This window comes from Melospiza georgiana, chromosome 10, assembly GCF_028018845.1.
Source record: "Melospiza georgiana isolate bMelGeo1 chromosome 10, bMelGeo1.pri, whole genome shotgun sequence".
In the NCBI taxonomy this organism is placed as follows: domain Eukaryota; kingdom Metazoa; phylum Chordata; class Aves; order Passeriformes; family Passerellidae; genus Melospiza; species Melospiza georgiana.
Window position 1 is genome coordinate 5,208,170 of NC_080439.1, and position 17,498 is coordinate 5,225,667.

At 38.2% G+C, this 17,498-nt stretch overlaps 1 protein-coding gene across 9 annotated transcripts in view; it reads left to right on the top strand.

Moving 5' to 3' along the window:
* Positions 1-17,498, top strand: part of NLGN1 (neuroligin 1) — a 426,930-nt gene that overhangs the window by 207,532 nt on the left and 201,900 nt on the right. For 7 of the 9 annotated variants that reach the window (XM_058030828.1, XM_058030833.1, XM_058030831.1 and 4 more), the window contains one exon: positions 15,718-15,777. The exons of the other annotated variants lie outside the window; for them this stretch is intronic. In XM_058030828.1, the coding sequence (XP_057886811.1) occupies positions 15,718-15,777 (60 nt within the window). The remainder of the gene's footprint in view (positions 1-15,717; positions 15,778-17,498) is intronic. 9 annotated transcript variants of the gene reach the window in all.

The following is a 17,498-nucleotide window of genomic DNA, read 5'->3' on the forward strand; positions in this document are numbered from 1 at the left end:
TAAAGTTTAATTAGCTCTCGGAATTTTTTTCTAGGTTGCCTAGGATTCTGCTGCTATGCAGTGGCTTAATCTCTGCCTCTGCAAAGTATTTAAGAAAAAAGTGTGGTTAAGGTATAATTTTACAACTTTACATATATTTTTTAGAGAGGTCTACACTGAGCTTTAGGCACCATAATGCATAATTATTAACCTAACTGAAAAGCACCAGCATTGGTAAAATAATTAAAAGGAATCAGCTGGCAACTCTCTACAGACTGTATCTGTTCTCTCCTTTTCCTCAAAGTACATTTTAAGGCTTCTCTGAATTGTCTTCTCTGAAGTGTTTTCAGGAGATCCTGTTCATGTAAGCAGGATGAAGTCAATGATGCTCACAGGAGTTACTTGTGTATTTAAAGCTGCTCAAATGCTTATGTCTTAAATGTTTTGCCACACTATTACTGTAGCCTTGATTTCCCATCTGTACAACCTGCCTTAGGTACATGAGGTGATTTTCATTTCCTCATTTTACTTTCTATGAGAAACTGCTCAAAGAAATGCCTCCTTTGAGCCTGAGTTGTACTGTTTTGAAAAGTTTGTTGTCTTTATAAATTGAAGACAAAAAACCCAACAGTTTTAAAACAGCTTGATGGCTTATGATGGTAATAAAACATACTTTCTCTTAATTTTCAACAGTTCAGACTTCTATATTAGCAAATAAGCAAGTATGTGATCATTATGGCATAATGTTCTTATGCCTAGTACCATTTTAGGAGCTGAGATTTGCCTCTGATTACAATCTCAACTTCTTTTTCTATTCATTAGCACTATTAGTCACCCAATTAGTCACCTGATTATCTTAAATTAATGCTATCAATAGATATGTTTTCAGATTTGAGTTTGAAACGTTGTATTTCTGGCGACGCGCTGCGATAATTATTCAAATGTCTTTGTTAGATGGAGGATGACTTGCTGCAAAGTGCCCTCATTTTCCTTCCTTGCACTGAAAGCAAGGAAATCCAAAGGCTTTTGGTTCTACCAGAATTGTTCTGCACAATTTTGCTCACAACAATTTGAGAGGGAAACTTTATTGATTTGTACCAGGCAGTGATTTAAGCGATCAGTGTTGTTCAGTGCCTGATCAGGATGGACATGCGGAGGAATTAAAGAAATTCCTATTAAAGAAATTCTCTAAAGAAGAGAAGGAAATGGACTGCCCAGGGAAGTGGTGGGGTCACCAACCCTGGAGGTGTTTAAGGAAAGACTGGGCATGGATTCAGTGCCATGGTCTGACAGGAGGGTGTTTAGTCAAAGGTTGGACATGACCATCTCAGGGGTCTTTTCCACCCGAATTTTTTCTGTGATTCTGTCATGTTCAGATGCAGTCACATCCCTGCCCTTTTCCCGTCCTTATTCTGCCCACCCTGCCTGTCCCCCACATTTCCTCCTGACACAAAACCAGATAAACCCAGGCTTACAGGACCCAGAGGAGAGAGTAGACATGTGCTGCAGGATCCCTGAGCCATTCCCATCGCTCAGAACTTGGTTTATTGGAGCTGCTGTTTTGTCTGCAGCAGGGCCTGCCTAGTGCCATGCTGTCACAGGCAACTTTTATGAAAAATCCTTTCCTTAGGATTTTTCCTCCTGAGAAGCTGAGAGGCCTCAGGAAAATACACAAAATGTAAACAATGGTTATCTGCTGCTGTGGAATGCAACAGGTGCATCTGTGATTGGTCTCTTGTGGTTGTTTCTAATTAATGGCCCATCACAGTCAGCTGGCTTGGACTCTCTGTTCGAGACAGAAGCTTTTGTTATCATTCCTTTCTATTCTTAGCTAGCCTTCTGATGAAACCTTTTCTTCTATTCTTTTAGTGTAGTTTTAATGTAATATGTATCATAAAATAATAAATCAGCCTTCTGGAACATGGAGTCAGATCCTCATCTCTTCCCTCATCCTGGGACCCCTATGAACACTGTCACACCATGCCACGGTTTTTACGTTCTAAAAAATGTTAAATTGGGAAAATCTGTTACATTCAATATTTGCCCCCTTAGAGGATATCTTATTTCTGTGTTCCATCAACCAAAATCATGAAAGCAGTGAGGAAGATGGAGCTGTTAATGTTGGTATCCATTCTTCTGGGAAGATATTTGTGTTTTAAGAGTGATTTCTCTGTTATACAGCTTACTAGTCTAGTAAGAAACTTGGATACATATTTACAGACATTCATTGTGACTCATCAAGTAAATCACACTCATTTTCCAAATTAGTACTGTATGCCTATCAAATATGTACTTTCCAGACAGCTGTGGTCCATTAAATATATCATTTTCTTCTTAAGAAAATTAAAATTCAAAGTTGAAATGAAACTTTAGGGAAAATTTTTAGCAAAATGAAATTGAAACATTTTTTTCAAGTGAGAAATTTTATTAGGGGGATATAAAAGGACAGGTTATCTCGGCCTGAGCGAGTGGGTGTAACAAGACAGATGTAAATGTAGCCTCTTGCTGCTAAAGTGATATAGGTTTCTAGATATTTTGTTTTCCCTTCACAGGTAATGTTATTTTTACTTTGAAGGATGATGGGAGAGGAGGATCTTTATTTCAAGCTTGAAACCCAAAATAGACACTGCAGTTTAATATTTGACATAATAGATATGACAGATGCAACTAGTTGGAAGACTTTAAATGTTCTGTGAATTTTGCATATGACACACACTGATTTGAATCACCCATCTGTGCTTTCAATGACGTGCACTAATTGCTCAAAACAATAGAATATCAGACTATTATATAGGTGTGATGCTACACAATGCACTCATTTTAATGAGAGCTTACATTCAGTCCATCCTGTCTGCATGAAATGAACTGCACAGAAAGAAATTAACAATTAATTAACCAATTTTATGGAACTGTAGAACTGATTGTGGCAAGTACTGAAATTGGAGGGATTTGCAGTGATGTGGGCTGTATTGTCTGTATGGTCTGTGCTTGCTAAAATCTCTTATCAAGGTGGTCCTTGCTTATATAGTTCGCATGTGGGCAGCTACATTTAGAGTTCATAGTTTGGGTGTGTCACAGTAGTGGTAATTAAGTGCCAGTGGCATTCTGGTCACATTGTGACATAAATTTCATTGCTCATCAGTGGTTCCAGTGGAAGGCCCAGGGGAGGGCACCTTAGAAAACAAAGGATGCTCTGACACTGCTGAGAATGATGTATTTCATTGCAGCATTTATTATGTTCTTTGAGTAGTTGTGAGCCAGTTCTTATGGGGTTTGTGTCAGCTCCTCACAGTTACAACCACCAGTGGAATTTTGAGTTCTGTGTGTGTTATTCAGAGCAGAGGAGTGTGACAGTGTTCACAGGGGTCTTATGTTGAGGGAAGAGAGAAGAGAGGATCTGACTCCATATTTCAGAAGGCTTCAGTTTTTATTTATAATATATATTACATTAAACCTATACTAAAAAATAGAAGAAAAGGTTCTCAGAAGGCTAGCTAAGCTAAGAATAGGAAGACATGAATAACAAAGGTTTGTGGCTTGGACACTGTGTGCAAGCCAGCTGGACTGTGACTGGCCATTAATTAGCAACAACCACATGAGACCAATCACAGACGCACCTGTTGCATTCCACAGCAGCAGACAACCATTGTTTACATTTTGCCTCTGAGGCCTCTCAGCTTCTCAAGAAGAAAAAATCCTAAGGAAAAGGTTTTCATAAAGAGATGTCTGCGACAGAGGAGGGCCAGCTCAGGTGGGATTCGCACCGATGTCAGTCACACCTCTGGTTTTGGGAAGCAGCAAAGGAAGGGCTGCAGCTGGCTGGAATCCAGAGCCAGTCGAAATCTGCCAAAGCTGCTCTTGCACTGGGGCCATGCAGTGGGTTGGGATGGAGTCAGAGGGTGAAGTGATGGGGAAGGAAAGGGAAGAGCCTGAAATTCCTGTGAGAGCAGCTCCAAGCTGAGGACGTGGCCCAGCTCAGCAGACAAGCACTGGAACCTCATCCAAACCCACAGTGAATCGTGACTTTGTGTAAAAATGCTTTTAATTTACAAACAGTGCTAATTGCAAAGTTGGGTTATTGCTTTACGTTGAAATATGAAACAACTCTAATTTTTCACGCTTTCTGAAAATACAAAACTATTAAATTTCTTCTGTTAAATGGACCATTTAATTCATGTTTGTCCATTTCTACAAACCATGTGGAAGCAGACAAAAGTCTTTGTCTATTCTACAAACCTTGCAACACAAAGAGACTTACTGAATATTATTGATCAGTAATGCTGGCTGGCGTGTTTTCCAGGAAACCAGGTTTCACCAATAAAAGACAAGTAAACACAGTTTATTATTTATTTTTGGGGAGTTGATGTCAGTAAAAGGTTCCTTTTCTTTTGATTTCAAATATTCTGTCTGCATCTAGTCTTCCTCCAGTAGATATACATAAACTGTGCAAAGAAAATCCCAGGAGAAAGAGAATTAATTTTTTAGCTCTCACTTTAGCAAAAATATGTGGAAGCCATCTATGCCCACATACATTTCTAAAACTTTCTCCTACATTTAAATCACAATGTTAATATACTCTCAGTGCATGTATATCTCTGAAGGCATGAGTTAAAAGCTCTCAGAAACAATTGAAGTTAATTGGATTGTTCCCATTTGTCTACATTAAATACCCTGCATTTACAGTTCAGTTAATAATCCCTTAGCTAAAGAGCTGGAATGAATCTGTCTAACACTGCCAAACATTATTGAATCCACAATGCTAACAAACTAACTAATTGTACAGGAAAACTTTACGTTTTAAATTCTGCCTCCTACTATGGAAATTACTGATTACTGCTGTGGAAGTGAAAATGAGAACCAAGATTGCTTTTGCTTATGAACCCAACAATCTTTGCTGCCCCATAGGAACAGACCAGCACTGTCTGTTACAGGAATGATCTTCACTGCCCTCAGTGGTTTTGGTAGTTTGATAGTCTAAAGTACAGTCCTGGTGCCAGTATTTGGCTGTGCTTGCTGTAGGCATTCATTGTGCCCAGCAGGACGGAGATTGGGTACTGATATTTGGTTGACTTGGGAAAGGCTCACAAGCACTGTTTGCTTAGATAGTCTCAAAAACATTCTTCACAGATTATTTTTTTTACATTCTAAATAGAAGATGCCATTGGCCACTCTAAAGAAACCAACCTTAACAATTAAGGAGTTGACAATTAACTCACTAAAGGGTTCAAGTGGTTATAAAGTAACTGCTGTGTGTAGTCCTTGCCCTGTTTAGTTTAGCTAGTGGTTTTGTTACCAAAAGGACCCATTCATGAAACCTTGGACCATCACTGTAATTTAGTAGTGTATACTCTTCATTTCATTTATCAGTATTTGTTAGGCAAAAAAAAAGTACATTTTCCCCCACTAGTCAGTGTGAAACTCTTGGTAACTGTGCCCCTACTGTGATCCCAAGCAAGCTGACTTCCAGAAGGAAAATAAACAAAAACAGAAGTGAGAGTACCTTTTGTCCAATGCTGAGAAATGTTATGCCTTTATCTGCTCTGCATTTTGTTGCTTTCCTCCAGAGAGCAGGGTTATTGTCAGCAGATAAAGAATTAGAAATGTCATATTGTCCCCAACCTGTCAGCTCTCACCTAAGTGGCTGTTGTGAAAATGGAAGCAAGGGCTACTCTGACATTTTGCTTTTAAATTTGCTATGCTTTTTGTAAATAATATATTGTACTTCTAGACTTGACATTTTTTAGATCTGTTTCGTTTTCATGATCATTTTCTATTCACCAGCTTCTGTGTTAAGATACTCAATTATTAAACAGGAAGCATGAAGGCAAAGTTTCTACCAGAAGGGTTTGGAGCCTTCTGTCCATATAGGAGTCGACAGTAGCTCTGTAAATAAAACCCAGTAAAACTGGGTATCACTGCCTGTCTGGAGTTCTGCTGGATTAGAAGTGATGTGCTGATTTCCTTTCATGCTCCATTCAGTGTAAGGACTTATTTTTCTATTCTTTTGGGAATCCTTAATATAACATGCAGAGCAAGTCAACTGTACTTTCAAAACAGGTACTGTGCTAACACTGAAAACATGTCAAAATGAAAATGATTTTCCTTATGACAAGTATTTGATCCCACTAATCTTCAAGTGCTGGCTGTGCTGTTCTGGTTTTGTGACTGCTTCATTGCTGAGATGTTTTGAGATCTCCTGCCTAAAATTATGCTCTTCTAAAAATACAGAATGTAAATATGAGAGAATAAGTGGGGCCAGGCACTTTCCTTCTGACAGCCTTTTGCATAAATGCTGTCCCCTCAGCTCTCCCATCACCATTTCTCAGAACTATGCACTTTGATTCTGTCAAAAGGTGTGGTAATGAGAGCAGATATAATGATGTTTCTAAAAGCTGGTGACCACACTCCAAATAAATGGCCTTAAAGGATGCTTTGAAAGCATCAAATAGCAGAGAAACATTTGACTTAAAGTACCATATATTCTTTCCAGGATCTAAGTTAATGGAAAGACTGTGGTTCTGAACACCAGGTTATTAGTATCAGTATTAATTTCTTTAATGTATTTCTGTTTCACAGTTGCTCAGAGCTTCAGAAGTGTAGGAAGAAATCCCTGTGTTAAAAGGCACGTAGGAAAGCCTGCTTGTTTATATATGTACACATATATTTATGTAGCCATATATAACTAAAAGAAAATCCTCCACCTTGCAGGAAGAAACTGTGTTGGGTGAATGTTTTTCAAAGCATTTGGACACGACTGTACATGCAAATATAGGAAATTTATCAGAAGTGTTATTTCTGCCCTTGAGATCACAGGAGACCAACAAGGAACAGCCCTGTGACTTAGGACCAGCATCAGCATTAGGCTGGGAACTTCTGGCCCCTGTTGGAGACATTCCTTGACATTTGATAACAGAGGGTGCAGTTCTGCCCAGTTTAACCTGCTGGGAATGACTCAGAATACATGACCTCCGCTGTGGTTTCTTGCTATAGAATCAGATTTTCTTTATGCTACTCAGAATGTGGCCAGAAATGCAGTGATTCAGAGCCAGCACAAGGGCATTGAAAGGGTGATCCATAAGAGCTTTACCTCTAAACTCCCTGCCCTTCTGTCTGCTGAGCATTTGTGAGGACAGGGCTGGATTGCAGTCAGCTGTACATGTTTCTTCTCCCCTTTGCCACTTTTCTGAAGGAATTCAGCCCTGTGAGGTAGCTGGATTCCTTTTACTGATAGTGGCTCACTCAGAAAATGGAGAAATGAGACTTGTATATCATCCCTGATGTCTGTGGTTGCAGGAGCGTGAGTTTCTAGATGTAAAACACTGCACAGGTTGCAGTGAGTTACACGGAGCTCCAAGCATGTGCCTTGAAACCAGATGACATGAAGTGCATTGGGAAGAGGGGTGGGAGAACTTATTTCATTCCAAACTCCGTATGAAAATATTATGCACAATTAACTTCATTTTCTCTGCAATGTTCAATTACATGGTTACATGAAGACCAATTTTGTTCTGCTATTTGGGTGTTTGAAACTGGGCCTTGGGAGAGCTGGACTGTGTGCTCAGCTGTGCCATAAACAAACCCATGGAGCTGCTGCAACACCAGCCCTGGCAGTTAGCAGAATTAGTCAGGAAAAAGGTTTTTCCAGTCCCTAGCAAAGGAAATTACTTGTGAAGGAATCTCAAAGTGATCTCATCTGTTGAGACTGCTGGTTTGGGATCTTTTCTTTGCAGAAAGAGAGAGATTTGGGGACAAGATTAGAAAATTTATTTATCCAGTTATTGTTTTGGGCAGAGAACAGAAGGCAACAATGAAATAAAAGTGAAATAATATTTTTAATGTTATTTTTGTATGTAAGTATATATTTATTTTGTATTTATTTTTCATAGTGTAGCTTATTGCTGTAGGTGACCCATCCAACCCATCTGAATCAACCAAAATTCCCCCAAAAAGCAGAAAAAAAAGATAGAACAAACCTTACCAGTTGATTACCTAAATTGATGGTGTTTTTTTCAGCTGTGTCTTTGTATGTCCTTATACAAAGGATGCACTCACTTCATCCTGACTTGCAGGATTACAACTTATTACAACAATGCTAGAGAGATCTTCAAGGGAAAGTGAAGATTAATGTTGATATGTTAATGGTAGTTGTAAGTCTTCCTTTGGGAACTGAAAATCTGGATCTTAAAGTTACAGATCTTTAGTTCTATTGCATAATGAACTAAATATGATCAATTTTTATAACCTGGTAATCTAAAACAAGTTCATATCTTCTTTAAAATTAGGAAGCAATTTGATTATGAGAGCTGTGGAAAATGAATGCAGAATTTTATTTGTATGTACACAGACTAAGAAGCAATGCATTTCTAAAAAGACAATTTAATTTCATTGCAGAGCTTTGGTTGTGTGTTCAAGAGATTGAAATCCTATTTGTTGATTAGATTTATCCACAGAATAACTGAGGGAAGTTGGAAATTTGGGAGGCTCCTGTCTGTTTATCTTTTACCCCTGAGCTGACCTTCTGGCCCAGATGCAAATTGAGTGGTTCTGTTAATGGTAGTGAATCTATCTTAATAATATTGGATTTAGCCTGTTGACTTAAGAGAACTTACTCAGAGGCTTAAAGTTAAGCATGTCCATAAGTCTTCATTAGGTCTGGATTGTGGTCATTACCTGTAGAGAGGGAGAACTGATTCATGATCTCACAGCTCAGGTGGTGGCACAGCATGCAATGCTGCATTCAATTCCTTACAGCACAGTGTCACCCTGAGTAGGAGTGTCTGTAAAACAACATGAATTATTAAGGCAAACAGAATGGTGGAATCTGTGTGAACTTGTGACACAAGCATGTGAGGTGGCACTGGAGTCGTAAATGCTGATGTTAATGCCAATATAACAGCTTGCAATTTCCATTTTCCATGTCTCTCACCCAGCCATCCCTCAGCTCTGCAGCACTCCAGCTGCACTGTTCCTGGCCAAAGGCATGGGCTTTGCTGCTCTGTGCCGACCTTGGCCAGCAGAGTCTTGGTCCCTTAGACAGGAGAAAAGGAATGTTTCAGTCTCTGGTGGGTGGGACACCCACTCCTTTATTCTGAGTGTCTGCTCCATTCCTCACTTCCACTGGGATAAAAAAGTGAATAAGTGTCTTTCCTCTTTTCCCTCTGTAGCAAATTATTTTTCCACTGGCTAGAGCTAAAGCTGGAGTGTCTCAGAAATTAGGATGTGTGAAATAACTCCCAGGGTTTTGGCTCTTCCATGGAATCGTCTCCTGTCCTAGAATTCTCTCCTGTGCTAGATGCTAGATGATGTAGAGACATGAGCTGTGAGCTCACCCCAGGCCTGCCAGGATCACCCAAATATCCCCAGGGCTGACCTTGTCCCCTCTGTGTGTGGGGACACCTCACCCACCCACCTGCACTTATTCTGCTTTCCCTGGAATGGTGCATGGCTCCATGCAAGGCATATCATGGAACCAAAACCCCCTGGGAATGGAAGTGGATTTAGGGAGGGACCTATTTTGAAGGGAATGGGATTTACCAAGGGTCTGTTCCCAGGACATGTGAGCATAAAGTGCCTGAGCCTCTGAGAATACAGAGAATTTCAGCCTGCATCTAAAACGGGAAGCAGAAGTGAAACTCTCCCTATGTTCCCAGATTCTAATCTTATTTAAATTCACACATATCTAGCATGCAGTAATGAAACTCCTTCAGATTTAAGGGAAATCAAGATCCAGCCAGTGTGATTAATCTTGTGAATAAAAAGGTTTGGGATTAGATATTCTTTCTGTGTGACACTTCAGCAATATGCTGTTATAAAAGGCACAGCAGGAGTTAGTCTTGAAGTGTCAGAATAGCTTCTTTAGTGACAAAGCATTTATACATGTAAATTTTCAAAGAAAGTTGGCAACCCTTTTGTGGGTTCAATTTGTACCTGTCACTCACTCGCAGATGCAAATTTGAGTTACTTGCAGCTCTAATTACAGAGCTTGATTGTCATCACAAATCAGGTAGTGAGATGTGAAACTACTGAGGCTTGTGCCATCATTTGTTGTAAAAACATGAATGCAAATGTTGCCATCAAAAAGCAAAGTCGGCCAGGGCTTTGCCCTGCTGATAAGTATGAATATTACAAATAAGTGCAACATGGAAATAAAAGGAATTTAATGAGATGGGGGGTATGTGAATAACAAGGAAAGCAGTGAGTGTGTGGTGAAATCAGGATGGTAAAAAGAAAAATAAAAAAGAAATCAAAAGATTGTTTTGTCTGTTGCAGCAAAGTACAACAAAAGAAGAATTTTTTAAAGTGTTTCTTAGACCCAGCTGCCTTTTGTACCTTCCAAATTTGTCTTCTCTAAGGAATCCTAGTTCTTTTATTTTTGCTGAGAGCTTTCTAATTTTCAAGTGAAAGAAGATGACTTTATAAAATTATTCATCAGATAACTATTGTGCTGTAACTTTCTCTTCTGTCATCACATATATGCATATGTAGAGAGAGTTATATTTCCATCTCAACATATACAAATTTGATTTTTCTTCACATAAAATGTTGAGGTGTGAAGATTGTTAATTATAACCTGTCATTAATTTCTTTGAAATTAAAAACTAGATATAGGTGCAACATATTATTGTGCCTGAGCTAATATCTGCTAGACAGCGGTAATTCAATACAAGTTTGTGGGGTTTTTTAGTTGAAGAATCTATTGGGCAAAAATGATGGTAGAAATAACAAAGAATTGATTATTTTATATTTGGAACCAAAGGTAGAGTCTAAAAAGATGAGGGAATTTCACTTCATGGATTTTCAGTGCTTAATTAAGAAATGGGCTATTGAAGAAGAAACAGCAGTAGCTGGTTGGGGACACATTGCACAGTGTTGCAACCTGGTGAATTTTTCTACAAGTATAATTTCAGCAGTCAGCCTTGTCTCTCCCCCTTTCCATCCAGCAGAGACACCTTACCTCAAAGAATAATTATTGCTATGGTGATTTCTAAATTACTGGATCCGTGGAGCCTACTTAACCTGATGTAAAAGGTCCTTTTTTCTTCCCCACTTCCCTCATTACCGAAGGAGAACATTTTGGCCCTAACAATGGCTGTATACATCAGCCCTGATTTATTAAGTTTAGAGGATTTGCACTGTTGTTTTACAAAATGGTGTCAACTTGCAGCATGACTCTATTTGATGATGAATAGCTTTCCCAGGCCAAAGAGCTAATGGCACCCAGAGCTTCCCTGCCTCCCGCGGCCCGAAAGGCCACGGATAATTTCTGCCGAATCCAGCCCATAAAGAGAGAATTTATAATCAGCTTTAATGTATTTGGGAGCTAAAGTACCTTAGTCCTTCATCAAAGGGAATGATAAAAACCAGAATTAATATGGCTGGGTTTAATTATTTCTGAGAGCGTAATTACTCTTGAGCTAACTGGACAGGAGGTGTGTTATTTCTCTTACTTTGAGCGGAGGAAAGGCATTTACAAATCACCATCAGGATCTAAAAACGCATCATGTTAGTGCCTCAGCACTGATTGCAACACAAACAGAATAAATATTTGAATAATAATTTAAATAATGCAGGAACTATTTTTAAATTAAGCGAGTATAGGCTTCGTTAGGAGTGCTTCCTGCTCTCAGAGTTTCTTCAGCTTTTGTAGCAAGACTATTCCTTGCCTTTAGGAAACATAAAATGCAGTAATCACTTTCCCCCCTTTTTTAAGTGACTTAGGGGTCTAATTTCCCATTAGCATTAATGAGAGTTATGGGTATGCACCAACATGAGACTAAACCTTAGAGAGCCTTTTGATAAGTAAATCATCTTTGCATCAGCATTTTAGAGGCTTTAGTATCCTCTTTTTCCCCCATTAGTTATGGTACCTGATTACTTTGTTGATATTTAATATTTATTACATAAACTTTAGCTGAAATTAAGGCTGGCATAGTAAGGCAGCATTAGCTGTTTGAAGGCTTGTGAGTTAAACATAGTAAAATCCTTTTTTTTTTTTATAATGGATGCCCATTTTTGAAAGTGAAATGCTCAAAAAGTAAAATTAATTGGGCCTTCACAAAAGGTGAAGAGAAGGCTGGAGTAGAACAACAGTGAAAAGTAACTGAGGACAAAAGACTTCTGGCAATCATAGTTTTGTAAAATATTCCTTTTTGTTTCATTGTCTCATAGTCCATTGTGTCTTAGTATCAATATTCTTAAAATTAGCTTCTGTTACCTGAAAAGAATATTAAAATGATGAAAGAACCCTAAAATATCATATATTGAATGAACAGTCGGTGCTAAAAAAATGAACCTAGTTGGGGGATACATTTAATTTACAAAATCATAAGCTATCTGTAGAATATTAATTGAAAGCTGCAGGAAATATCTAAAAATTATACACTTACTAAGCAATTTTAGTTCTGATTTATTTTTACTTAAAAAGGCTATTGCTGCTACATTTTGTAGGTTCTTGCCATAAGATTTTTATTCTGTTTATCTGCTTGTGGTTTCAGAGTGTTTTCCTGTGTGAGGACTCAAAACATCAATCTTTCTTTATGATCATCCAGACACAGCGAGGCTGTTAGTCAGAGTAATCAGTTATCTGGAGAATCAGAAGCAAAAGCCATTTCTTACTGATTTTAGAATGAGTGTTATTGCTGAAAGGGGTGGAATTCTAATCCAGAGCTTCTCTTAATACCACTTTCATGACTTCAGAAAGTGTCTTCAGCATCTGAACGTGGAGCAGGCAGCACAGATCATAACAGGGTTCAGTACTTGAAACAAGGGTTCAACTACCCCTAAACCCCTTGATTTTACCCTTTTAGACAGCCCAGCAATTAAAAAAAAAATATAAATTAATCTTCACAGCACCTCTTTGTGTTTAGATAAAATATGAGGAGTTCACACCTGCTGCGTGAGGGCCAAACTCTGCTTTGGTCCCTTGGACTCAGAGCATTACAGTTCCAGGAAGCAGAAAACCTCTCTGAAGATGCAATAAATGATATTTGCAGGGCAGAGTGAGCTTGTGGGAGAAATAATCTCTCATCTGTTTCCCAGGCACTGTGAGTGGTGCCTGGTGGCTCTGCCACGTGTCTCCACAGGGATGAGTCCTCCTGCTCGGGGGATGTGGGGAGCAGAGAGCCCTTGGATTGCGAAACAGAGCTACGGCTGTATTAAAAAGCATGTTTAATTTATGACAGCTTAAAAATAGGTCAGCCCCTTTGCAAAAAGGAATTGTCAAGCACTGGAACAGGCTGCCCAGGGAAGTGGTTGAGTCACCATCCCTGGAGGTATTTAAAAGATGTGTGACTGTGGCTCCTGGGGACATGGCTTGGTGGCAGCCTTGGCAGTGCTGGGTTAATGCCTGAGCTGCATCTCAAGGGTCTTTTCCAACCTTAACAATTCTATGATTTTAGGAAAGATGGTATAATTGTTTGGGGGTTTTTTTTAGTGTTTTTCAGAGAATTTCAGAACTGCATAAACATGATAAATATCCAGGTCATTTTTAAAGCTAGCCCCAGTCATGCTTTACCATATTATAAAATCAGAAATGGTATGAGACTAGACATTTACTTTGAGATGGTTGATGCACTTTGTAATTGAAGTTGAGATCTGGAACCATGATCTACACAAAATACCTGCCAAAAGCCAGCTATTAAAAAAATTGTAACATACACAATCTTGGTTTCATCTAGAAAATAAATTGCCCATCTCTACGCAAGTTGTTTGGCTTTCCAGATGCCACTTTGTACCTTTCTGGTGACTTTTAAAATTCAAAATATAAGAAGCTACTAAGAACATGTGTGTGTGTATAAATACATATATCCTTGCCTGTGTCTGCATCTCCATTCTTAAGTACACAGCTCTCACCATTCTTAAATTAACCCTTCCTGTTCTCTATGCTGAAAACCCATCCTGAAAATATTGTCACTCTTTGCTTAGAGTTTTTATTCTTCTGATTTTACTCTTTTAGAAGTAAATTTGTTATGGTATGAAAATCCTGGGCAGAGAGATATTTGAATGTGTGTGTTTGGATCAGGACACATTATCCAGATACCAAATATTGCAAGATTATACTCAGGACTTGTGGTAGGAAAAACCTACATCACCAAGGCTTTCAGTTGAAGAGAGTGATTGTTTCAGGTGTGATTATAAAAATGCTTGTGTTTTCTTTATGATGTATAATTCCAGTGTTCTGTATTTAGAATGACTTATAAACTATACTCCTGACTGATGCAGGAATTAAGGTATTGAGCTTTGGCTTTCAATAATACAGTCCAGTTCCTACATTCACAGTTAAAGTCTCATGGTACTTCATGATTTTTTTTTCTGTTTCTTAAACCCATGCACCTGGTAAAAGCATTTTATGATTTTTTTTTGAAAACGCATCACTCAAATACATGGTACTTTGCCTATAAAAGACAAGTTTAATGCTGAATGACTAATATCCTGTAAAATAACAGAGAGCTTTTTAAATACAAATGTTTTAATACTCCACAGTGCTTGGATTTAATGCATGTCTCTTGCCTACATCTACTGCAAATATCAATGCATACTGTTCATCTCTTTTTTTGTTGTTGTTTTTGTCTATTGCTATTTTATGCATGAGGAAGTTCTTGTTTTCTACTCTGTGCTTGGCTGGCTTTTTCTTTTTTTGTTACTTAGCCCTGTGTTTCTACTGATTGCTTTTTCGCATGCAAATTACAGAATGTCATGGAAATGAGAGAGCTCTGAAAAAAAAGGAAAGATAATGCTGAGTTCCAACTGTCTTTTGTTTGTGCGTAAGTGTGTAAAATATATGACGTGGAAATATTTTCAGAATGGCCTTTGACTTTCCTTCTGGTGTATATTTTTCTTTCTCAGTAAAAGAGTGGGTGTTTTTCCCATTGGAAAACATGAAAATCTATAAATACTTGTTAATAATACAGGTGTTGGGCATAAAGAAATTTTTTCTCATCATCCTTTCATGGAGATAAGGAGTTATGAACCTGGGTGCTTTGCCCAAGCTAAAATTTCAATTCAATGCAACTTTTTTGCATGAAACTAACTCTGGCCCATTGAAACCAATGGCAAAAGTCATTGTCTTCAGTTGGTCTGGGATTTCACTCTTGTTTCTGGTTTACATATGGATTTTCATGTTTTTTTACAAATATCTCAGCAGGTAGTCAAAGGTTTCAAGGATATCTACAGCTCTATTTAAAAGAGAATGTGATGAATGTGTCAAAAAACCCCAAAATTAAACCTGTGCTTATCTTTATATAAAGCATGAGCTTAAATGGTTGAATTTAGAAATGTGAATTAGCATTTGACAGAAAATATTGTTTTAACCAACTGTCAAGCCTTTTATTAACCACCTTATTGCATCAAGTGCAAGAGGTAATTTGGCAGTTCTTGTCTCCACTATTCCTAATAACAGCAACAGGAAAAAAACAATTAAATGAAGTGGATAACTACAGTCTATGGCGGGGTATGCATTTAGTAAACAAGCTGTAATTCTTCATTTAAAAACAATAAAGCACTGGGCATCCTCAGCTTCTTGTGCTGGATGTTTCTAATAGCCATACCCCCGAGGGAAGGTTTTGCTGTAATGTTTGAAAAACTTAATGAAAAATGGGTTGCTATAAACTAAGATTTCCCTCCCTGAAAATGTTTTTCTTGAGACGTCCGTGGGAATTTAATATTCACTGTTTTTTTTCCTCAGTCTTGTATATTCTTGAATTGTCTTTTTTCCTCCATTTTCTCCGTTCTTAATCCTAGGTCCCCTTACAAAGAAACAGACAGATGATTTAGGTGATAATGACGGTGCTGAAGATGAAGGTATTTTTTGCCGCCAAACTGATTTGCATGACAAGGATCCCTGAAAATCTTTTTTCTCCCCTCTTTTTTTGACTTCTTGTCTTCTTTTGAAGAGTTTTTTTGTTTTTTTTTAATTCCCATTTTTGATGTGTTTTGTCTTCTTGCTTGTTGTTATACATATATATTTTTAATTTTTTAAAAGAAAGAATGTTGTTAAGTTCTACGTTTTGATACAAAACAGTAACAATATTTAAAAAGGAGGGTTTTTGTTTTCTTGAAATGGACTTTTGATATGTTGCATCCCACCTTTTGACTGAATTTTGTCCATACTCTTTAAACTAACACTCTTTTAAAGTTTCTCTGTACACCTTTTTGCATGTTTTCTAACCCTATGTATTTCACCAAGTACAAAGATGTTTCTTTTTTTTTTCACTGACTGATCTCAGTTTGATAAACATAGAAAATATTGTGTTTATAAAAGGAAAAAATTCAGAACATTCTTTAAAAGTGTCTCTTAAGCAACAGAACTTCCCCAAATGCCAACCCATCTGCATTTAGGCTGCAATTAAAAATATTTAATATTAAAGGCTACCCCACCTCCCTCCAGAAGGGAGGCAGCATTGCCTGCTGGTGAAGCTCTGTGGAGCTAAACTAAAACTAAAAAAAAACCCTCACCACTTCTGTTTTCTGCAAGCATACAAAGATGTTGATCTACTTGAGCTGACCCTTAGAAAACCCTATTACCAAGTAAAATCAAAAGTTTGAAATGTCAAGCATATTATTCTGTTCATAAATTATGTCTGTTGATCATGAAGCTATGCAGATTTGATATTTTTTCAGGGCTATGAAAATGGTAACAAGGGGCTCTTTTCCTGAGCAGTCTCATCCCTTCAGGTAGATGTGCTTCAGAGTTGTGAATCTTAAACACACACTTTGAGTGGTTTATGGTCAATGAGTAAAACAAATTACCATATAGGACTGGTAGGGTTGCTGCTTGCTTCTCTCTTAATATTTGGGGTGGCAGGGGGAAGTTGGCCAGATGAAAATTTACTTGTCGGCTTGAAAGGTTCTTTACTAAGAAATTTTTCATCACAGATAACATCAACTACTCTAACTTAAACAGAAGCACAGAGTCTTTTCTAGAAAGATTAAGGAAGGCAAATTTGAGTGTTTAACTTCTTACCCAATAATTTAACACAGTCATAAAATTGTGACAAAATCTGATTTATGATCCTTTACTGGATCTGTATGTTAAGCATACGAATGAAAGCCCACCAGCTGGGCCAAAATTTGCAAGATTTGATGGTTTTGATAAATTGGAAATCTCCTTTGAAAGCTCTCCTGTGGAGGTTTAAGCCAGCAGGCAGCTAAATAGTACAGAGCCAGTCACTCCTCCCTGGGGGAGAGAACTGGGGAAGGAAATATAAAAGTAAAATTATTAATTGAGATAAAGACAGTTCAATATGACAGAAATGAAATTAAATAATAGCAATAATTGTGATAAGACAATGAGGATATGCCAAACACGTGGAGCACAGAGCAATTGCTCACAGCCCCTGCTTAGATGCTCAGCAGCTCCTGAGCAGTGACCCCCAGCCAGCTTCCCCCCAGGTTCCATGCTGAGCATGAGGCCATGGGATATGGAATATCTGGCATTTCCCTTTGGCCTGGTGGGCTCAGCTGTCCTGGCTCTGTCCCGTCCTAACCTCTCATGCCCCCCCAGTTTATTTGCTGGGGGGTGA